General features: G+C 39.8%; 1 protein-coding gene across 3 annotated transcripts in view; it reads left to right on the plus strand.

Moving 5' to 3' along the window:
• The first annotated feature begins 112 nt into the window (after positions 1-112).
• The window catches only part of SLC39A9 (solute carrier family 39 member 9), a 48,297-nt gene continuing 24,224 nt past the window's right edge, over positions 113-24,185 (plus strand). For 2 of the 3 annotated variants that reach the window (XM_004262164.3, XM_033433759.2), the window contains exons 1-2: positions 113-917; positions 20,491-20,599. In XM_004262164.3, the coding sequence (XP_004262212.1) occupies positions 822-917; positions 20,491-20,599 (205 nt within the window). In that variant the 5' untranslated portion in view covers positions 113-821. The remainder of the gene's footprint in view (positions 918-20,490; positions 20,600-24,185) is intronic. The other variant, XM_033433807.2, reaches the window with a different exon arrangement.

The raw sequence follows: 24,185 nt of genomic DNA on the forward strand, positions 1-24,185 counted from the left end.
ATCTTTCAATGGCCCCACTCAAAAATGGCGGCAGTATAAGAATACCGGGGCATAGGTCAGTTGTAACCCGGAAGTACCCTTCTAAAGGAGGGGGTGGTAAGGCAATCCGGAAGTGGAGTAATGAAGAGGTGCCACTTGGCGGCCATGGCAGCTGTAGTATCGGTGGCTCCGGGTCAAGGCCCCGCGGAGTGGAGTAACATGGGCAGCACTGGGTATAGGGCAGAGACAGCTTTGTATCAGCTTCGCTACTGAACCCCTAAGGCCCATCGTTAGAAATCTGCAGGACTCCTTTCCTCATTCTAGACTCGGAAGAGAGTTTGCCGGGATTGGTGGGCTGGTCCCAGACCAGCCTGAGGATCACAGGCGGGGCGGCCCCGGAGAGATAGGGCCGCTGGAAGAACGAACGAGTTCGCTTGGGCTTCCGTGCTTTTCTGCTGCCGTCTGGAACGCTGTTCGTGGAGGAAGTAGGCCCATTGTGCTACCCTTATTCCGACGACTGAAGAAATCGCTCACTCTTATATTTCCCATTGACTTTTCTCATCTGTTAACCCACGGGAATCCAGTGACTGGTATCGGAAAATTTACGGGCAGGGGCCTAAAATTGCTGAAAGTTCTCTCTGGTGCTAGTATTAGCAAAAAGGGGCTGTTTCCAGGTACGTTCAAGAGAAAAGTGCCTCGTGAACACATCTGCCTGTGGGGAGGACCAAAGAACTGAAAGTCCACTTGTTATCTTTGAACAACCACACGCGTTTAAGAACCTAAGCACCCTTCGAAGCCTCGAGAATTTGTAGGCTGGTGGTGGGTGAATAAAGGAGGGCAGAATGGAGGATTTCATCTCCATTAGTCTGCTGTCTCTGGCTATGTTGGTGGGATGTTACGTGGCTGGAATCATTCCTTTGGCTGTTAATTTCTCGGAGGTAAGAAGTTCTCAATTTTCTGTTAGCTGTCAGGATGGCAGCTAGGAAGTAGTGACAGTTGTAAAGGGAAGCTGCTTCCCCAGTTAATATCAGAGTTAAAGGTCTTATTAAGGAAGACTTATCTTTTCGAAAGATGCATAACATGTAATAATAGAAACAAACCTTCTCTTCATCACTACAGTTCATAACGGGGGTGGGTGGATCCACTGAAGATTCTGGAATACTCTGAACTCGCTGAAATTGCATACCAAAATTTGGGACTCTGTGCATTTTATGGGAGAGAGGCACCGTAATGTTCTTTTGATACCCAGAAGTTCCAAAGAATCAAGATTCTAGATTGCAATCAAAATATAAATGGAGAATGTTGTTTGTCCATATGAGTTGAAATCAATATAACTTCTCTTTTTGAGAAAATCAAGCAAAGCTTTTTGGGGAAAGGTATTTTTTTGGATACCTGTAATAAGAATGAAGTGAGAAAAACACTAAATTAGATTGTTCTTAAGTCACATTTTCTTTTAAAGAAGGAGACCATTGAATGGGTTTTTGAAGTTGTTTTCAAATGTTTGTTTAGAAATGAATTTTTTGTTAATATGGTTTGACATTTTGTTTAATTTATTTGATTCTTTATCATTACTTGAACAAACATTAACAGGGAAAAATGATGAAAGCATTTTTCAATGAAAGTGCAGATAGGTTCTTCAGGTTGTCATAAGGAGTTCACAACATGCATAGCGCTCAAAGATTGAGGGAGAAAAACTACTACATTCAGGATTTCTTGAGTATACCTTGGGGTTCAGCAGTAGGATAGTTTCACTGCCAGTCCTGAAAGTGCTTTCAAAGAAAAGGGGAGTGGAGAATGGCCTGAAGTATTGATATAAAGGAAAGGTATAGGTGAGGTGTGAGGTGGGCCTTGAGGAAACCTGAGGAAAAGAGGAGGCATTTATTGCTGGTAAAGAAAATAACCTGTGGGTGAGAAAGAAGGCGGAACTAGGCATTATGAGTTTGAGAAATAAAGCCCACAGCCAGATAGAAGGGGGACTTGAATTGCTGCTGCTCCTTTTCCGTTTCCTTTTTTTATCCGTTCCTTTCAGCATCTAATGATAACATTGAGCTGCAATGTTTTGAACATATACATTACTTAATTTCATTTAAAAAACCCAGTGAGGTGCAGGTGAGGAGACTGACACTTAGATCATGTAACTTGGATGAGTTCATCAAGTGTGTTAGAGTCACAGCTGTTTTTTCAGTCTCAGTTTTTCTGACTCAGAGCAGTTCTTAGCCACTCTGTCCCTTGTGGCAGAGGTAGCAAACTGGTAGCCCCAAATCTAGCCTACAGACTTACTTTATTAGATTAGCAGAATGTTAATTTTATTATTATTGGTTTTTGTCTTTATTCCTCAAGGTAACAGTTGGCTAGAGCTGAGTAGTGGAAGATTGTCACGGTCCTTCTTGGCTGTGAAGCCTACTTCACTCATTTGGGCTACCTGCCTGCCCAGTCCTTTGTGAACCTGCTATCTCTCCTCTGGCATAAATCATATTTTCTTATAACTACAGTAGAATTGAGTTGATATTATTAGAGCTGACATTTGTGAAGTTTAAGTTGGTTTGTATATTTAAAAACTTATTGAGATAACATTTATCAAGAATTATAATTAATTCAAATGAAGAACTGATAGAACTTTTTATTTCTATAAAATTCTTAGACCTTTTCCAGTTTCAGTATTTTCTCAAACTGTCTTGAGTGATTTTTGCAATATGCAGGTATACGCTATCTTCTTTTCTCACTGAAGGAAATGTGTACGTGAGTGGTGTAATTAACTAGGCTATTAATAAGGATAATTAGTATGATATGTCACTTATGGCTTTCTAAATGGATGATCGAATGGTCTTTTTCCAGATGCAGGTCTTGAAATGCTATAAGTCATCATTCATAATATCTGTTCATTATTACAGCAGTAACTGCATTTTGAGCTGTTAGGACAAAAATAAAAGTTATGTGTAACTTAGTTAAAGACATTTTAGAATTCAACTGGTGATTTTTATCTCCTAGGAATTAGCATTTTTTTCCTAGACAAATTATACTATTATTATAGATCAATGTATTGCGAAACTAGTGAGATGATAAATGTGTAAAAAATAAACTTCAGGGCTTCCCTGGTGGCGCAGTGGTTGAGAGTCCGCCTGCCGATGCAGGGGACACGGGTTCGTGCCGCGGTCCGGGAAGATCCCACATGCCACGGAGCAGCTGGGCCGGTGAGCCATGGCCGCTGAGCCTGCGCGTCCGGAGCCTGTGCTCCGCAATGGGAGAGGCCACAACAGTGAGAGACCCGCGTACTGCAAAAATAAAATAAAATAAAATAAACTTCATTCATGGAGACTAGGAAGCACAGTTTATACCCTTAGAGAATAGCTCCCCTAACTCCTACATTGGCTAAACAACTTTTCTTTTTAAGGAAGTCTAGCTTTTCTTGGGGACTGGAGTTATTATAAATAAAAGGACCAATAAACCTAATTTATTTTGCGGTTCACTTTCATTTATATGAAAAGATTCGCTTTTTATTCATGTTCTTAATCTGCTGCTTTGTCATTCCAAACTTTTTTCTTCAGAATTTCTCAGAGCAGGAATAAAAGATCAATAAAGCCATTAATTATGGCAGGATTAGTATTTAGAAATGAGTTGAAATCAAGTAGTCTGAAATTGCCGTAGCAGTGGTGTCTAGCTGCCATATCTGACCGTCAAGAGGTTTGTGTGGCACTGATTTTTTTGGTCACTTTCTCCACTGCCTTGCCCCCCAACCAACTTTCTTGATGCTTTTGTAACTTCCTTATGCCTAAATGACTTCTAAAACAAAGGAACAAAATCTGATTCTCAAATGCATTTATAAGTGACTGATAATCACGATGCTTTCTTCTTCAGCATATGGGCAGGAGAAAAATTAAACTTGTAAAGGCAGCCAGAACATGCTTTACACAAATGAGGTTTTGTCGGATGAAAGAGTTGGACACACTAGTGTAGTACTATATTGTGTTTTAAGATTCAGTTGTTAATGAGCAGTTTTCTTTGATTCTAAATGAAAATGCTACATAAGTAGGTTGAGAGCCTGCAACTTAACATTACCTAGGATCAACCCAGCTTAGCAGGTGCTCTGATTGAGGAATGAAGTTCAGATATAAATGATGGCCAGAGTGAGATTTTATATTGATGGTCTGGGGATTGTCATTTACCTGAGCATGTCTCCTTTTTGTCACAGAGCTGGGAAAGCAAAGTATTTGCACCAGAGCTCTAGGGCAGCACTCCTCAAATTCTCTGGTGCATGCCAGTTTTTGTTTAACTTCCATTCCATTGCAGAGCAATATATTTGTGGAAATGAAATACTAAGAAAATGAAGTGGAAAAAAGGCATACAGGACTTGCCTGGTGGCGCAGTGGTTAAGAATCTGCCTGCCAATGCAGGGGACACGGGTTCGAGCCCTGGTCCAGGAAGATCCCACACTCCCAGAGCAGCTAAGCCTGTGCGCCACTACTGAGCCTGCGTGCCACAACTACTAAAGTCCACACGCCTAGAGCCAGTGCTCCGTAGCAAGAGAAGCCACTGCAATGAGAAGCCCATGCACCACAGCAAAGAGTAGCCCCTGCTCGCCGCAACTAGAGAAAGCCCACGCACAGCAACGAAGACCTAACACAGCCAAAAATAAAACAAGTAATTAAAAAAAAAAGCATACAAAATACAAGCCCAAATGCAGTATTGTGAGATTTAACAGACATACAATTACTCCTATAACTGTAAATATCATATTGCTATAAAACTTTTTGAAGGCTTTCTCTCATTTCGTACTTTTCTTGTTACAGGCCAGTTTGGATTATAATGCCACATTTTTCATGTGTTGAAGCAGTATAGATCCATAGATATGCAGATGAAAGTAGTGCTATTCTTCAATAAAGTTTTTAAGGTAATTAGTAATGCACTAATTTCAAAAGGAACTGTCTGAGATGGGTAGTATAGGTCAAAATCAGTGTCTGCTTGAGCAAGCTGTTCAACATCCAACTCTTCTCTTAAATGACTTTATAGGATTGTTGTGAGGATGTAAGGAAATAACATAAGCACAGGACTTAACACTGTGTCTAGAACATAATAAGAACTTTAAAAAACACTGAGGATTATTCTCAGTACTAATTGTAAAAACTTTTTTAAGATTTTCATTTTTATAACTTTGTTCTAAATTTTTAAACCTTTTATTTTGGAGCAGACTTCTATTAAGGGGTAAACTCCCCCCCACCCCCAAATCATGAAACTTCTCAGCAATTTGGAATCCAAAAAGTCTTGTTTAGGGGTTGGCATTCCTGTTCACCATGAATGTTTCATTTGGAGAGGCCAGGGCTTTTCCTTTGGTCTCCCTGCTTTATAGTATTTTTCTTAGTAGTTAACTTTCTCTTCTTCATTATACTTATTCTCATTTTAAGCTTTGTTTTGTTTTTCATGTGTTAAAGTTTTTATTTTGTGTCTAATGATAATAACTGACTCATTCATAATAAATCTCTTTGGCTCTTGAGTTACCACCAAATCAAAGGTTTGTGTCTAAAGAACGAATTTGTTCAGTATGTTTTTTCTCTGACAATTGATTATTTTTAAAATAGATTTGACAAAGTTTCATTTTTAAGGACTTTTGCATTTTCTGGTGTATTAACCTTTTATTCTTTTATGGTAATACAATAGATTTTACAGTTGTTTGGAATTTCATTTCTAAATTTTAGACTTTGAAACTTTGAATTCTCTGTAGTTTATCCATATCTGGAAAGCAATCAGTAACTTTGTCTTCCCTCAGATTATTGTCTTATATTGTTATTGTCTCATAAGTATCTTTGCTTGATAAAGCTAAGTTTGAATCAAAGTCTAGATGCAATCTGATCAGTATTATTTTCCTGAAAAAGTTATATGGATAAACATCATTGACATTTATCTGCATAATAATACTAATAATAGTTAATGCGTATTGAGCTCCTTCTATGTACCAGGCAATGATGTGCATTATCTTGTTTAATCCTCAGGATGAGACTATGAGATAGATACTCAGGCTTGAAGACATCACATACCTGGTAGAGGTGGGATTTGAACTAAGTCAGTTTGATTACCAGTCCAAAGCACTTGACCATTAGATGATATTTTCTTTCCTAATGAACATTGTAAAGAAGGAATGAAAATATTATGGATCTAAATCAGCACCTTTAGCTCCCCCAACTAGGAATATCTTGCATCACTAACATTTTACCTTCCAGAGTATATCTCATGCCTTGTGCTTACTCAGTGTAGCAGAATTAAAACCACTGAGGTAAACAATCTCTGAATACCATTGAAACCTGTAAGAAAGACTGAATATGTCTTAGATGCCCTTTAAATTAGCACCTGCCAAATTGGAATCTGAAGCAGTTCTCATTTTAAACTATTCAAGATTAACTTCACACTCGATATCTCGATATCTTCATAGTTTAGTCATTCTAAATTGTGCTCTTCAAGAATTGACATCCTTTTTGAGGGAAGAAGACCTGAACTGGATTCAGAATGCTTCTGTATGACAGTCTTAACCTCTCCTCTCATTGAAGAATTTAGATGTGAGACTTTGTTGAATGACAGTGAAGTTTAAGAGCCTCTGTAGCTCAGTTTGGAATTCCAAGTAATAAGTAGTAATGCTAACCATGAGTACAGGTATTTCTTAAAACTTATGATGGAATTATAAAAATCTCAATTCTCCTTTAATACTAATATTCAATGTCTAACTTCATTGCAATAGAAGCAGGTATTAGTTGGTCTGCAAATTCCTCTGCCCTGATTATATGGATTTTTAAGGGACAGGGTCTTGGGGTTAACTACTAGATAATTACATTAAACAGTCGATTGTGAACCCTGTATTTATCTGGAGGTCAATTTTCTATTAACCAAAAAATTATACCCTAGCTTCTGCACCTTGTTGTATATGTTCCTTTCATTAATTCGTTATGCATTTGACAAAGGCAAGTTGGGGAAAGAAGACAGGTGCTAAAAGCAAAAGATGAAACAATGAAATAGGTTTTATAGAGAAGCAGTTTAGCATGGTGCTTAAGAGTATAGATTCTGGAGCTAGACTGTGTAGGTTCAGATCATGGCTCTGCCATTTGCTGGCTTTGTGAGCCTGGACAAATTACTTGAACTTTCGCTGCCTCTGTTGTACAAAGTGGGGATAATAGAAGTATCTACCTTATAGGATTATTGTGAGGATTAAATGAGTTAATATATGTAAGGTGATTATAATTGAACGTGCCTGGCTTAGTAAGTACTTAGTGAATATTATTATTAATAGAGGTGAAGGAAAAGAATATTGATAGCACCTCTGTTATGCAGAACTTGTCCACCCAGAAGCCTCAGCAATCTAAAGGACCAGAAAAGTCTCTGATTAGCTAAATAGATAGCCTTAAGAGCAAGCACTTTACTTGCTGTCTACTGTTCTTGGCTCTCACTTGGCTCCTGTGTATCTTTTTATGTAATTTTAGTAAGCTGGTGTGCCAGTTATCAATTTATTGCCTCTCAGCTCCAAATTCACTCTTCATTAGCTACGCTGCAAAAATGGATGTGGGCCCTTTAAATATTTTTCCTTTGCCAGCTGGCACAATGTTAAGCTTTGTCAGTAGAGGATACTGGAGAGAAGTTGTAAGGAGAAGGGGTTTTCCCTCTTGGTTCTGGCATGCTTGCTCAGCAGGCCTCCTAGGTGACTTGATTCCTGTAGCACAGCCAGCCTCACCAGTGTCCAGCTTCTGCACTGCAGGTGGCTTTCAAAGCCCCAGACTCCTGCTGAACACACAGCTTCTCCAGCACCCAGCAGTCAGGAGTTCCCACTGGCAACCCCGTCTTGGGTGGTTTTATAGGAGAGTCTCTCTGGTGAGACACTTTCCCATGAACAGTTTTCCCAACACCCTAGAGTACAGATTTCCAGTGAGTTAACACCAGTGTGGCACCACAGAAACTTCTGTGCTTGTGATATTGTGATTTATAATAAGAAGTATGTGTTTGCTTTTCCTGGCACAGAGTTCCTAAAACCCTTGGAATTTCCTAAATGATAAGAGCCATAAAGGTGTCTTATTATGTGAATGAGGTGACTTTTGGAAAGCCACTAGGTAACCTAAGGATGGGGGCTTGTCACCTGGAGAACCAACCACATGATTCCAAGGGTTGGAACTTAACAGTCCCACCAGGGAGGGGAAAGGGGATGGAGGTTGAATGAATCGTCAGTGGCCAGTGATTTAATCAATCATGCCTATGTAATGAAGCCTCCATAAAACCCCAAAGGATAGGGTTTGGAGATCTGGTTCGGTGAACACATGGAGGTGCTAGGAGAGTTGCATGCCCAGAGAGCATGGAAGCTCCGTGACCTTTCCCCATACCTGGCCTATGAATCTCTTATATCTGGCTGTCCTTGAGTTATATTCTTTTATAATAAACAGGTAATCTAGTAGGTAAAATGTTTTTCTGAGTTCTGTGAGCTACTCTAGCCAATTAATTGAACCCAAGGAACCTCTGACCTATAGCTAGTTGGTCAGAAGCACTGGTAACAACCTGGACTTGGAACTGGCATCTGAAATGACAGGGGGCCGGTCTTGTAGGACCTGATGCTATTTCCGGGTAGTGTTAGAATTGAACTGAATTGTGGGACACCCTACTGGTGTCCAAGCATTGCTTGGTCTAGGGAAACCCCACCACCACACATATACCTCGGAATTGGTCCCAGACCTTTTACTGCTGTTCATTGAGCCCCACCCATGCCCTCTCCAGCAGAGTTTGGATCTCAACCCTTATGAGACCTCTTCTTTGAGCAAATCACCCCACCACCACACATATACCTCGGAATTGGTCCCAGACCTTTTACTGCTGTTCATTGAGCCCCAGCCATGCCCTCTCCAGCAGAGTTTGGATCTCAACCCTTATGAGACTTCTTCTTTGAGCAAATCTTATTTTGGTCCTGGGTAGTCACTGCTCCTTTTAGCTGCAGTTCTTATGTTCTTCAGAGTTCTTTCTTACTGGTTAATTTCTCATTATTCCTGTCCCCCCCCCCTTTTTTTTTTTTGCGGTACGCGGGCCTCTCACTGTTGTGGTCTCTCCCGTTGTGGAGCACAGGCTCCGGGCGCGCAGGCTCAGCGGCCATGGCTCACGGGCCTAGCTGCTCCGCGGCATGTGGGATCTTCCCAGACCGGGGCTCGAACCCATGTCCCCTGCATCGGCAGATGGACTCTCAACCACTGCGCCACCAGGGAAGCCCTCCAGTCCCCTTTTACAGTTACTCTTTGTATTAAATTTTTCTGGTTCAAATTACTTTATGATTTCCATTTCTTGATTGAATCCCGACTAATACAGCTAGGTAACGGGTCATAAAATCATATAAGTATTGAGGCTGAACAGTGAATCAGGCCTGGAGGAAGATAAAATGGTCCAAGTGTCATGATGTGTGGCAGCTAACCTCCAGTGTCAGTGCCTGGGAGTCTAAGGGAGTCGTGAGAACCGTGGTCAACTGTGGCACAGAAGAGCATGTGCCATTTGATGACACCAGCCCTGCTGTTGTCAAATCTTCCTACTTTTCAGAAGTTGGAAATCTGGATTCTTATATGAACCTTCTAAATTTTATACTTTGGCTACTAATTCAAATATTATTGCGTCGCTGTGTGGGTCAAAAAACCTGTGTTTTGGACTTCCCTGGTGGCGCAGTGGTTAAGAATCCGCCTGCCAATGCAGGAGACATGGGTTCGATCCCTGGTCCCGGAAGATCCCATGTGCCACGGAGCAACTAAGCCCATGTGCCACAACTACTGAGCCTGTGCTCTATGGCGCACGTGCCGCAACTACTGAGCCCATTGCTGCAACTACTGAAGCCCGTGTGCCTAGAGGCCGTGCTCTGCAACAAGAGAAGCCACCGCAATGAGAAGCCTGCGCACTGCAATGAAGAGTAGCCCCCCGCTCGCTGCAACTAGAGAAAGCCCGCATGCAGTAACAAAAACCCAACACAGCCAAAAACGAAACGAAACAAAACCAAAAAAACCCCTATGTTTTGAACTGCCAGTCTCAATCCTCTGGGCTGGACTGTCTGATTTCTAAGCTCTCTGTAAAGTAGAAAGAGCAAACTAGAAGGGGTGGGGCAACAAGTAGAGGAAATAAGTCACAGCACGACAACAAGGGGGGAGACTGAAAAACATTTCAAATTACTACAAAACCTAAGTGTTTTGTAGTAATTTGAAGTGTTACTATGTGTTTAGAACCACTTGGTAAAGGGGAAAACATCTCTACGTGCATATTAAGGGCACTGTGCTCTCTAAGCCCACCACAGTATAATAATTAATAATAACAGTAGCTACAGTATCAACTCATGTGTCAAGTTCTGCACTGATTTTACAGTAACCTTGAAAGGGAAGAATTCTTACCCTGTTTATAGATGAGGAAACTGAGCCTCAGGGTTTACTAAGTTCAAAGCCACTGTTTATATAGCCTCTAATTAAATGAACAAAAAAAATTTTTTTAAGCCTGGCTATATAATAGGGATTCTTTGTGACAAATTTAAAAAATATGATAATGTGTAAAAAGAAAATAAAATCATCCATTATCCCACTGTCCAGTGAGAATCACCAGTAACATTTTTGTTTCTTTTCATTCTTTTTTTTCTATTTGTTTGCATTTTTAATATGGTTGATTATGTGGTATATGTATAAATTTACATTTCCCCTTCTTTTACCTGGTAATTATAAACATTTTCCTTTATCATTAAAATCATGTTCTATGCACTTTTTTGGGGCGGGGGGGCATGCTGCACGGCTTGTGGGATCCAGGGATTGAACCTGGGCCCTTGGCAGTGAAAGTGCCAAGTCCTAACCACTGGACCACCAGGGAATTCCCTATAGGCACTTTTTTTTTTTTTGGCTGTATTGGGTCTTCGTTGCTGCGTGCAGGCTTTCTCTAGTTGCCGCAAGTGGGGGCTACTCTTAGTTGCGGTGCGCAGGCTTCTCATTGCAGTGGCTTCTCTGTTGTGGAACGCAGGATCTAGGCGCGGCGGGCTTCAGTAGTTGTGGCACGTGGGCTCAGTAGTTGTGGCTCGCGGGCTGTAGAGCACAGGCTCCATAGTTGTGGCGCATGGGCTTCGTTGCTCCATGGCATGTGGGATCTTCCCGGACCAGGGCTCGAACCCGTGTCCCCTGCCTTGGCAGGCAGATTCTTAACCACTGCGCCACCGGGGAAGTCCCCTATAGGCACTTTTTAATGTCTTCATTACGTTCAGTTATTTTACATACAGAAATTCTTATTATGCATTTAATTTGTTCAAGTTTTTGCTATGATAATAGTGTTGAATGAATATTTTTGTGTCTAAAGCTATGACCATATTTCAGATTATTTCCTCAGGGGTAGAATGACTGGATTAAAGAGCATAAACATCTTCAAGAAGGTTCTCAATCTTTATTACCAGTTTTTTTTAATGCATTTTTTTTCAACAAATGCAAATGACACTGTGTTCTCACAAACACTGAGTACTATCATTTTTAATTTTTAAAACTTTGCTAATTCGATAGAGAAAATGTAGTTTATTATTTTAATTTTCTCAATTCAGTCAAACTTCTTATGTATTAATAATATAATATTTCATTGCCAGTGTTTTCCCAGGTCTTTCCCATGCATCAACGGGTTTTTGTTTGTTTTTGTAGTCACATCGAACAATCTTACGGGATTTCCTTTTCTTTTTAGAAAGGACTCATACAAAAAGACAAGTTAGTCTTGTTTTCCAAGATTGAAGGAAGTGGCATCAATAAAGTATTGCTTGTTCTTACCTCTATGTCAAATGAATTAGGAAAGGGGAAGCCTATATGCCACTGGCATAATGGCAACTGTGGTAGCATTGTTCACTTGAACTTCTGTCCAAGTATCTGGGTTTTGTTTTGTGATTCTTGTGGAGGAGGGGCTTAGAAGCATTTACTGCATGCTACTGATGAGGCTGAAGATAAGTAATAATGACAACTACTCTGTGCTAAATGTGCTAACATCATACTCCTACATGATGGCGGTAGTAGTGGCAGCCCTGAAGGATATTGAACTTGCTCAGTATCACAGAGCCACTACTTAGAGGCAGGAAGCTTTTTGGCATCTTGCCTCAGTTGTAAGGACTTGAAGAATCGAGTTCATATTTGAGTTTTCTTCGTTATCTGTTACTGACACTCAGCAGCAGATAATGTAGTAGTTAAATTGACATTAGGAAGTATCTCCTTGAAGCAGGCTTATTTGCAAGAATATGGAGAAAGAAAGCCTTTGTTGCTTGAACAAGAGTTACTTTGTGCCCTATGATATTTCATCTCTTCAGTGCCTGGAGCTTTGAAGGAATCAGTCTCATAACATGAGATGCATCTTTGATTTTTTAGGAAACTATAGTTGATGCTTTCAGAACTAACATGAACATGGTATAAGGGAGATTGAAATAAACAATCTTCGGTATTAAAAGCTTTTAAAATTATCAGCATGCGTTTAGTTGAACCAAATAATTTATTGACTGTTTCTATGAGCAAGGAAAGAAAAACCATTTAACTACCTTGGTGTCTGCCAAGAAAACTAAACTGACTTCAAAGCTTTGCACTGCACTGATAGCTAATGGCATTGAATACAAACTGTTGTTTTAATTAATACTTTCGGTCAATCGTTTGGCTTAGTCAGGCTACAGATGTGAAATTGTAAAATGAGATATCATAAAATGAATGACATTGCACAGTTCATGCCTCTCTTGAGCAAATATTTCATTTCTCCACCAGAAACTATTGCTTTGGGAACTCTTTTCATCTTGGACCAACACTTGGAATTTGTAGTTCTTCATTTAAATACACCCTTTTAGTGATTTACCATAAGCAAAGGAGGGAACCATAAGCAAAATGTCAGCATTTTAACTTTGACATGGACATAGTTTTGAGATTAAATAACAAGTTGTGAAGTTGTGTGAAAGAATACAGCTGTACAAATAACATGGAGCCACATCTCAAGTGCTTGAAATAAGTAAGATTGAGTCTAAAATGATTTAGGTAGTTAAAAAAATTTTTTTAAGAAAAATTGAAACTATAACCCTTGACAATTATGCCTGTTTTTTGACTTGATTTTTTTTTCATCACAAGTGTTGCCTCTATAATTAGGTTGCTGTAAGAAAGTTAGTACACATTTATCAAGCTGATGAAAGTTATGTAGAATAAATAATCTTTATATCGCTTTGCTGAAGATTGAAACAGTGACTGAACAGTGATTGAAACAGTGCTGAAGATTGAAACAAGGTTTTGAGCTCCTTGGAAATAAAACAGTTGTCATTTAAGGTATTTGCATGAATGAGACAGATGACAGCATTGCCTCACATTTACTATGATGGAATTCTATTATGGTTCTTCATTATATGTACTTTAGTACCCCTTGAGCCAAAGGATAAATTCTGAATCAACCACTGAAAATTCTAGATATGGTTATGCTTTTAAGGGACTTTTTCCCTTAAAAGGCCTATTTCCTAGCACAAGTATTCTAAAGAGGTTCCAGTGCATTCATATATTTGTTGATATTAAAGGCCAGTGGAGTGGCAGGTACCAAGTCCCCAGTGCCTTGCATGATGCTGGGCATTTAATTCATTCTCTTAGTATATGTTTAGGGGAGAATCTGTTATGTGCCAGATACTGTTCTATAAACTGAGTATTCAGCAGGAAATTAAAAACAAAAGTTTCTGCCTTGGGCTTCCCCGGTGGCGCAGTGGTTGAGAGTCCGCCTGCCGATGCAGGGGACACGGGTTCATGCCCCGGTCCGGGAAGATCCCACATGCTGCGGAGCGGCTGGGCCCGTGAGCCATGGCCACTGAGCCTGCGCGTCCGGAGCCTGTTGCTCCGCAACGGGAGAGGCCACAACAGTGAGAGGCCCGCGTACTGCAAAAAAAAAAAAAAAAAAAAGTTTCTGCCTTCATAGAACTTAAAGTTTTGGGGTAAGGAGTTCCAGGAACAAACATAGGTTTGTTCAATTTAGTTAACTTAGTTAAACTTAGGAAGTTTAACTTCATTTGGTAAATTAAATGTGCTTTAATTTCAAAATAGACTGAAAACATAATACAGTAATTTTAGCTCACACTGCCTTTCCTCAGAGGAAATATTACAAAGCTAGATGATTTACTCAAGTTTACCTCAATGATCTCTTTTTTACAGATTCTCAAGTTCTTTTTTTTCTGACTTTTTTTTATGGTATTGTAATACAGATCTCATGCTTACACTGTTGTAGGCCAGGGTTTTCCAGGCTTTTGGATTTCACAGGTCAGTAATATATTTGAAATTCAGGAGAATTAGTAAAGGATTTCCTGCTTTAATTTTGCAAGTAAGGACACTAAAAAACAAAAACTATTGTCACCATCATTTCTTAAAAGAAAGGACATTTTAACATAAAAGAGTATGTAGGACATAATCTTAGAATAAAGAATAGTCCTCTACATTGAAGAAATAAAATGTTATGAAAAGCTCATTACATTGTCCTTATTTCTCATTTTGCCACAGACCTTTAGAAAATGTCAACAGAGAACAATTATAACTAATTGTAATTTTGGTTTTCCTCTCGATGTTGCTAAGGGATTTTTCTGACACACTATTTAAAGAGGTTGTGTGATTGGATTTTATCTTTTCTTTTAGAGGTAAATTTTATGTAATGGGTTTATGTCTCGTGCCATATGAAGGACATTGTCTTGGAATGCACAGGGCAGCAGAGTACGATGTCAAATCTAATCATGCCTCTACACTAACTAGCCTAGCTGTGTGATCTTGGGCAAATCATCCCTCATTTTTGGCTTTTGATTCTCCATCTTCATAGAGCGAGGATCATTTCTTAAATTTCTTCCAGTTCTTAAACTTGGATTCCATGTTGATAACTTTGGTAGCTAGTATCACACTTTCAAAAGTATGTGTCTAAAGATTAATAAAAATTTTTACTGTCTTTCTAAAAATTTGGACCAGGCTCCCGTTCACATTCCTTCAGCTGAGAGCATTTAATTGTTCATACATGATTAACAAAGAAGTGTAATTTCATGACTATGTACTTTAAAGATTTACCATAATTTTTTTGTAATGATATTAGCTACACATGGAGATTTGACTGTTTTCTAGCTTGGGCCTTTGGGAAATTCTTATAAAATCTGTTGTGATAGATAATGTTCAGAAATCTGGTCCATGTAAATACGTGAATGGAATTATAAGTAATTTCATCTTAGAAACAATGTCTAAAAATATTAAATTATTTTAAATTACTTAAAATTTAAAAGACAGCATTTTAGGAGAATTGTTTTTTACTTTCTTTACAGATTTGAAGCTTTTGTGTTTTTTGTAGTGTCCGTAGTTATTCTGGATGGCATGTATCCCTCAGTTCTCTTAAATGGTACTATTTCAGCACCTGAATTTTGTGGTATGCAAGCCTCAAAAGCCTTCTGCTCCTGCTTGTAAAACTTGTCTCAATCTAGTGCTTCATGTGACTCCAGTGTAGAATATAATGAAGCACCTGGTAAGTGCCTTGTGAATTTGTGGATTGATCCACAATTGTAAGCACCACTGGTTTCTGCATGCAGTTATTTACATAAAATTCTGGTGAATGATTTTTAAGGACTATCTGAATGACAAATTAGATTAAGAAAAAAAGAATTTTTTTTTCGGCCGCAGCACGTAGCTTGCAGGATCTCAGTTCCCCAACCAGGGATTGAACCCAGGCCATGGCAGTGAAAGCCCAGAATCCTAACCACTAGGCCACCAGGGAATTCCCCAAGAAAACATTTTGAAAGTGGTTTTTGGTATTCTCCATAGACCTCTGACCTTGGTTTCAAAAAACTGCCATGAAGACGCCTTGTTAAAATTGAATAGTTCTGAAATGAATCCTTTCAGAGGTCCTGGCTGAGTAAATTACTCTCCAGATAATTTTATAGAGTAAAAGGTACAAATCTTAATACAGTTTGCTGAAATGTGACAAATGTATATAAATGTAACTCACATCCCAATCAAGATTTAGAACACTTCCATCATCCTAAAAAAATAACCTGGTGCCATTTTCCAGTTAGTCTTTTCTGCCACTGTGTAACCCTCCTGCCAGAAGCAGCCGCTGTTCTGATTTCTGTTGCCATAGATAGTTTGGCCTGCTTTTAAACTTCATGTAAATGGACTCAGTACATGCTCTCTTTGTGTAAGGCCTTTCAAACATTGGGGTGATGTTTTTGAGATTCACGTTGCTGTATGAAGCAGTCATTTTTTCCTTTTTGTTACTGATTGGTATTCCATTGTGTAAGTGTACCACAGTTTGTTTATCCATTCTGCTATTGCTGTACATCTGATTCAGATTCTGGCTATTATGGATAAAGCTTCTATGAGCATTCTTATACAAATTTTGGTGGGGACATATGCTTTCATTTCTCTTGGTAAATACCCCAAAGTGGAATTGCTGGTTTAACCTTATAGGAGATGACCAGTTTTCCAAAGTGGTTGTACCATTTTATGCTCTCACCAACAATGTATGAGAGTTCCAGTTGCTCTATATCCTTGCCATCATTTAGTGTTCTCAGTCTTTTTAATTTTAGCCGTTCTAGTGGGTGTGAAGAGGTATCTTACTGTAGTTTAAACTTGCACTTTCATGATGCTTAAATGATGTTGAGCACCTTTTCATGGGCTTTCTGGCCATTCATATATCTTTTGTGAAGTATCTGTTCAGTGTTTTACCCGTTTTTATTTTTTAACTTTAATTTTGTCTCTTATTGAGTTGTATTCATTCTTTATATTTCAAATACAAGTGCTTTGTCAGTGTCTTAGGTTGGGTTCCCCAGAAAACAGACTCTGAGAAGATTTGCATGCAGGAAGTTTATTGGGGAGTGCTCTTGGGAGTAACACCTGTAACTGGGTTACAGGTGTAATTTGGGTTACTGGTAACACAAGTAATTCTTGAGGGCAATTAGCTCTTTCTCTTTTCGGTACATACATCCCTTTCCTCTCTTCTCATCTTCCCTTAATTTGCAAATCTGGGGTATCTTTCATTTCCATTTCCCAGAGTAGAGCATAGTCAAAATGCTGACAGGACAATTTTCTTTCCTAGTAATTTATTCATCAGTTTGCATTGTGGAGTTCTGAAACCAAGGCCTTCAGATGAAATGGTATGCTCAGTCCAGTTCAGTTTTACCCTCATTTTTGTCCTTCCTTAGCAGTAAAACTTGACATTCATGATTTTTTTTAAACAAAGGTGACTTTTATGAATTGTTTAGAGAGAATGATGAAAAGACTAATTACCATGTCACCTTCTACACAGAATAGAGCTGTTTTTCCATCTTGTGTTCTCCATGCTCTGACAGTTTGTCTCAAATGAATGCTGTGATTAGCAGTACTTCAGTGAGTTTAGTAACTTGGAAAAGACAAAGACTCTTACAATAGCTCAGTATTGAGCATTAAAATAGTAACACCAGTTGTCTGGTGTCATTTTTCCAAAACGCTTTGGCCACTTTCTCCTATTGACTCCTCTATCTTCACAATACATGTAGAAATATTATTTTACAGAAGAAAAGTTGAGGGACTTCCCCGGTGGCACAGTGGTTAGGAATCCGCCTGTCAATGCAGAGGACACGGGTTCAAGCCCTGGTCCAGGGAGATCCCACATGCCACGGAGTAGCTAAGCCTGTGCGCCACAACTACTAAGCCTGCGCTCTAGAGCCAGTGAGCCACAACTACTGAGCCCACGTGCCACAACTACTGAAGCCTGCACGCCTAGAGCCCGTGATCCCCAACAGGAGAAGCCACCGCAACGAGAAGCCCGCGCACCGCAACAAAGAGTAGTTCCTGCTCACTGCAACTAGAGAAAGCCTGCGCACAGCAACGAAGACCCAACGCAACCGAAAAATTAATTGATTAATTAATTAATTAAAAAATAAGAAGAGTTGAGGTGCTAACTTGTTAACTAATTTGAACATGGAGTCAGTTCTGCCTCCCAAGCCAGTGTCCCAACCACTGGATGCATTCAGAACACTCTCAGTTTATAAGTAGTTAATGGCTATCCTGAATGTATGAAGGGGTGACCTGGCCTAGGTGCTAAGGGGATTTCCCTCTTGCTATAGGGCAAGTATTAGCTGTTGCTGACACTGCAAATGTAGTTCCGCCATTTTCAATAGATACACAATAGGTATAGATCCCTTCTTTGTTCCCAAACAAGGAGTGGGTAATGTTTCAACCAGCCTTTCAGCTAAAAACCCATTTTCCTATAGAGGCAGTACTTGTACATATATATTCCCACAGCTTCACAGTTGCAAGTTCAGTAGTATATCAGAACTAATACAACCATTGTTATTTTTGCTAACCCCATAAAAGAAACTAAAACAGAAAAGTTAAGTACATGATATACTATTAAATTGTTCAAACTTTGTCCTGAGCAACATAAATGCCCTCTTGTGGGTTTTCTTATTTTTATTTTATTTTTGGCTGCATTGGGTCTTCGTTGCTGTGCACGGGCTTTCTCTAGTTGTGGCGAGCAGGGAGTATTCTTCCTTGTGGTGTGCGGACTTCTCATTGCGTGTCTTCTCTTGTTGCGGAGCACAGGCTCTAGGTGCACGGGCCTCAGTAGTTGTGGCTCACGGGCTTAGTTGCTCCATGGCATGTGAGATCTTCCCGGACCAGGGCTAAAACCTGTGTCCCCTGCATTGGCAGGCGGATTCCCAACCACTGCGCCACCAGGGAAGTCCACCTTCCTGTAGTTTTAAAGATCATTTTTCATACCGCTAAGACTTCAGGAAGCCATATAGGGTACATCACTGCTTCAAGAAATTTTGAACCTTAATCTTTTATATCTTGTATGTCAGGATACTGTCTCTTAAAGAAACCTGAGTGAAAAGAAAATACTGGGATTAAGTGGATTAAAACCATAGATCATTTATGGCATTGATTGTGATGATGGTTTCACAGATGTATACTTATTTCCAAACACATAAAGTTGTATGCAGTAAATATCTATAGCTCTAGTATGTCAATCTTAGTCAAGCGTTTTTTAAAAAGCTATAGGACATTTAAGCATCAAACTGAATACGGGGACTTCACTGGTGGTGCAGTGGTTAACAATCCGCCTGCCAATGCAGGGGACACGGGTTCGATCCCTCGTCTGGGAAGATCCCACATGCCGCGGAGCAGCTAAGCCCATGCACCACAACTACTGAGCCTGTGCTCTAGAGCCCGCGAGCCACAACTACTGAGCCTGTGTGCCACAACTACTGAAGCCCGTGCACCTAGAGCCCATGCTCTGCAACAAGGGAAGCCACTGCAATGAGAAGCATGCGCACCGCAACGAAGAGTAGCCCTCACTCGCTGCAAATAGAGAAAGCCTGTGTGCAGCAACGAAGACCCAACGCAGCCAAAAATAAATTTAAACTGAATACGTTTTTTCATTGTATGAGTAATAGATGTTCATTGCAGATAAATTAAAAATGTGTTGTAGGGACTTTCCTGGTGGCACAGTGGTTAAGAATCTGCCTGCCAATGCAGGGGACATGGGTTCGATCCCTGGTCCGGGAAGATCCCACATGCCACGGAGCAACTAAGCCCATGTGCCACAACTACTGAGCCTGTGCTCTAGAGCCCGCGAGCCACAACTACTGAGCCCGCGTGCTGCAACTACTGAAGCCCACACGCCTAGAGCCCATGCTCTGCAACAAGAGAAGCCACCGCAATGAGAAGCCCGCACACTGCAACAAAGAGTAGCCCGCACTTGCTGCAACTAGAGAAAGCCTGCATGCAGCAACCAAGACCCAACACAGCAAAAAAATAATAATAATAAATTTAAAAATAAAATTTTAAAAATGTGTTGTAAATTATATATTACACATTATGTTTATAATCTATAAAGTAAAAAATTTGTTAATGTGTAATTTATATTTGTTCTACTTGTATGTATACCTTTTCAAAAGAATTACGAGATTATCAATGCATATTGTTGGCCACCAGCTTTTTCCTCATAACAGTACATCATGACTTTCTATATCCATGAATAGACCTGTATCATAATTTTTAATTACTGAGTCTTGTGCTACTGTGATGAAGTATTAAAGTTTATTAGCTAGTCTCCTTTCGTGGACATTTAGGTTATTTTCAGGTTTGCATTCTTAATATGTGCAGTGGTCATCTTTGCATAGTTCTTTCTTTCTTAGGATAAATTTCTAGAAGTGAAATCGCTGGATCAAAGAATTCACATTTTTGAGGCTTTACATCTAAATTGCCAAATTGGGGTCCAGGTAGGTTGCAGCAATTCACGTTTCTTCCAGTGTTAGACAAGTATACTCATTTCTCCCTATTGTGGGTAGTAGACAAGTTTTCCCACATCATTGCCAATCTGGTAAACTTAAAAATGGCATCTCCTTGTTTTAATTGGCATTATTATTCATGAAGCTGACGCTTTTTCATGTTCAGTGACCATTGTAGATTTTGGCCTCACAGATAAGCAGCTCACAGTCTTCATTGCAGGTACTTCAGAAACTTTACCCCGTTCATTCATCAGTCTTTTCAACAGCTTATGTTTTCTTTCCAGGAGCGACTAAAGTTGGTGACTGTTTTGGGTGCTGGCCTCCTCTGTGGAACTGCCCTTGCTGTCATCGTGCCTGAAGGAGTACATGCACTTTATGAAGATTTTCTTGAGGGTGAGAAAGAGAGACAGGCCTTTGAGATACGTTATTGATGTGGAGGGCTGAAAGGAGAAGCTTAGTGGTATTTTTTTCTGAACACAGTTCATGTTCGCCATAGAATATATGCCAAAACGTATCTTTTGACGTCTTTGACAATAAACACATCAATAGCAGTTTGTGATTGAATGCCTCAATCCATGAATACCACTTAAGACTTATTTGCAATAATGCATGAATTCTGGGCTTTATAAGTATGACAGTCATTTTTTAATGTCCGTGCAAAAACTTCCAAGATCCTACATGATAATGATTGTATTTTTAGTGTTTTTTTTTTTTTTTTTTTTGCGGTACGCGGGTCTCTCACTGCTGTGGCCTCTCCCGTTGCGGAGCACAGGCTCCAGACGCGCAGGCTCAGCGGCCATAGCTCACGGTCCCAAGCCGCTCCGCGGCATGTGGGATCTTCCCGGACCGGGGCATGAACCCGTGTCCCCTGCATCGGCAGGCGGACTCTCAACCACTGCGCCACCAGGGAAGCCCCTTTTAGTGTTTTTTAATTGAAAAAAATATATAGATAAACACATTTGGATTAAAGGACCCTTTATAGTAAGCTTTGTAGTGAGGACCTCTGTAGTAAAGGATAACTAAAAAATTAAAGAGACCTTTCCTGACAAGCAGAGAACAGTATAGCTGTATAAGAGAAAATGCTGAGCAGTGTCAGCTTGGTTCACTCATCTGTTAAATGATTTGGTCCTTCACACCAGCTGGAAGGCATACTTGATTCAAATTTGTGATTCAGCAAAATCAGATTCCTACTTGTCATGAAACTTCACAGATACCTGTGAAGGACTGAAACCACAAATGTTAAATTGGTGAACTGAATCTTCAAATGCCAAGAGTCTGTTGGACTTTAAGAATAGTATAAAGAGGTAAACACCTTCCAAATTTCTTACTAGTTATAGTATAATAAATAGTCTTTCAGGTCTCAGTAGAGGAAAAGAACTGTGTCTTTTATCCAGATTGATGATGCTCTTATGCCTAGGGTATGAATATGGGCATAATGGTAAAGAGTGAGGATTGTGGAGATTTTATTGCAAAGTAGGACAGAAGCTGAGGATTGGTCAGCCTTAGGGGAAAAAAATAATAAATCAGGAGCCTTAGAGCAGTGGTTTTCACCCTTTTCTGATCATATATTCTATTGGGAAAAAAGATACACATGTGCTATTGTACTGATTTACTCTGTACATTATAAAACTCACTCAAATAGAAAATTTTGGAATATGAGATTTAAAGTCCTTTCATATTCTAGTGGATCATCTTGAATTTTTCTGCATGTGATCATTACTATCCTGATATCCTAGGAAACATTCAGACTATGATTAAATGGACAATTAAAATTTGTTTTGCTCGTCTTTGTGCTAAGAATTGTGGGTGGCAGTTATTTCCTAAACTTGTCTGATAATAAAAGTTCCTTGAGGGAGGGGTGCATTTTAAAAATGTAGTTTCCTGGCCCCCAACCTAGGCTACTGAATCAGAATTTCCAGGGAAGGGACCTGGGAATGTCTAATTTTAACAAGTTGTCAAATGATTCTTCTTTTTTTTTTTTTTTTTTTTTTTTTTGCGGTACGCGGGCCTCTCACTGTTGTGGCCTCTCCCGTTGCGGAGCACAGGCTCCGGACGCGCAGGCTCAGCGGCCATGGCTCACGGGCCCAACCACTCCACGGCACGTGGGATCCTCCCGGACCGTGGCAGGAACCCATGTCCCCTGCGTCGGCAGGCGAACTCTCAACCACTGCGCCACCAGGGAAGCCCCAAATGATTCTTTTTTTTTTTTTTTTTTTTTTTCCAAATGATTCTTAATAGACAAGTTTGGGAAACACTGGGGTAGAGGAAAGAACTGCTTCAGGTTTAGTTTTTGTTTGTTTTTTAATAACAGTTTATGAGATAATTTACATACCATATTTCAGGTATAGTTTTAAAGTTAAACGTAGCTACTATGTGTTGGGTTGCTTTCCTTTATTTTAATAGTTTTCCTGGTTTTGTTCTAAAATAATTTTGTGGATTCATTTGAAAATGTATGTGCTGTATAAACCTGTTTTTTCAAAAATAAGCGTTCTGGTCTCTTTAACCTTTTCACCATAGATTATTCTCCTGCCCTAAGCCATCATTAAAAAATCTTTTAAGGGACTTCCCTGGCGGTCCAGTGGTTAAGACTCCGTGCTTTCGCTGCAGGGCGTGTGGGTTCTATCCCTGGTCGGGGAACTAAGATCCCACAAGCCACCGAGCCTTGCCAAAAACAAGAAAAAAAAACTTTAAAAATTATTTTCCCTGGTGGCGCAGTGGTTGAGAGTCCTCCTGCTGATGCAGGGGACACGGGTTCATGCCCCGGTCTGGGAAGATCCCACATGCCGCGGAGCGGCTGGGCCCATGAGCCGTGGCCGCTGAGCCTGCACGTCTGGAGCCTGTGCTCCGCAACGGGAAGGGCCACAACAGTGAGAGGCCTGCGTACCGCAAAAAAAAAAAAAAAAAAATTATTTTCATTTATATATTTTACATTCACTCTTTTTGGCATGAATGACTGCATTTTGCCAAATGCATAAAGTCAAAATGCAGAACAGTCCCATCACCTTCATCCCCTTTTGTAGTCAAACCTTTCCCCCAACCTTGGGCAACCTCTGATCTCTTCTCTCTATAGGTTTGCCTTTTCTGAATGTCATATATATGTAATCTTGTAGCCTTTGGGTCTGACTTCTTTCAGTTAGCATAATGAGGTTGAGAGTCATCATGTTGTTCTGTGTATCAGTGGTTTGTACCTTTTTATTTCTGAGTAGTATGCCATTGTTTGGATGAACCATTGTTTGGATGAACCATAGTTTGTTTATTCCTTCACCAGTTGAAAGACATGGGTTTTTTCCAGTGTTGGTGATTATCAGTAAAGTCACTATAAGCATTTGTGTACAGGTCTTTGTGCGGACATGAATTTTTATTTCTTTTGACAGGTGGAATTGCTGGGTTATATGGTAAGTGTGTGTTTACCTTCATAAGAAATTGCCAAACTTGTTTCCAAAGTGCCTGTACCATTTTGTGTTCCCCTCAGTAATGTGTGAGAGTTCCAGTTGATTCCCTTCCCAACACTTGATGTTGTCTATTTTGTTTTAGTTTTTTATTTTAGTCACTCTATTAGGTGGATAGTGGTATCTCAATGTGGTTTTTTGCAGTTTCCTAATGGCAAATGACGTTGAACATCTTTTCACGTGCTTGATTGCCATTGCTGTATCTTCTTTGATGGTATCCAATCATTTGTCCATATTTTAAATTGAGTTTTCTTATTATTGAGTTTGGAGAGTTCTTCATGTATTCTGAATACAAGTCCTTTACTGAGATATGTGATTTGCAAATATTTTCTCCTAGTCTGTGGCTTCATTCTCTTAACAGTATCTTTCACAGAGTAGTTTTTAATTTTGATGAAGTGAATTTATCAGTTCTTTCTTTCATGAATTGTGCTTTTGGTGTCATATTTTAAAACCTTTTGTTAAACCCAAGTTCACAAAGATTTTCTCTTTTGTTTTCCTCTAAAAGTTTTATAATTTTAGGTTTTATACTT

Source organism: Orcinus orca, chromosome 2 (assembly GCF_937001465.1).
Source record: "Orcinus orca chromosome 2, mOrcOrc1.1, whole genome shotgun sequence".
Taxonomy (NCBI): Eukaryota; Metazoa; Chordata; class Mammalia; order Artiodactyla; family Delphinidae; genus Orcinus; species Orcinus orca.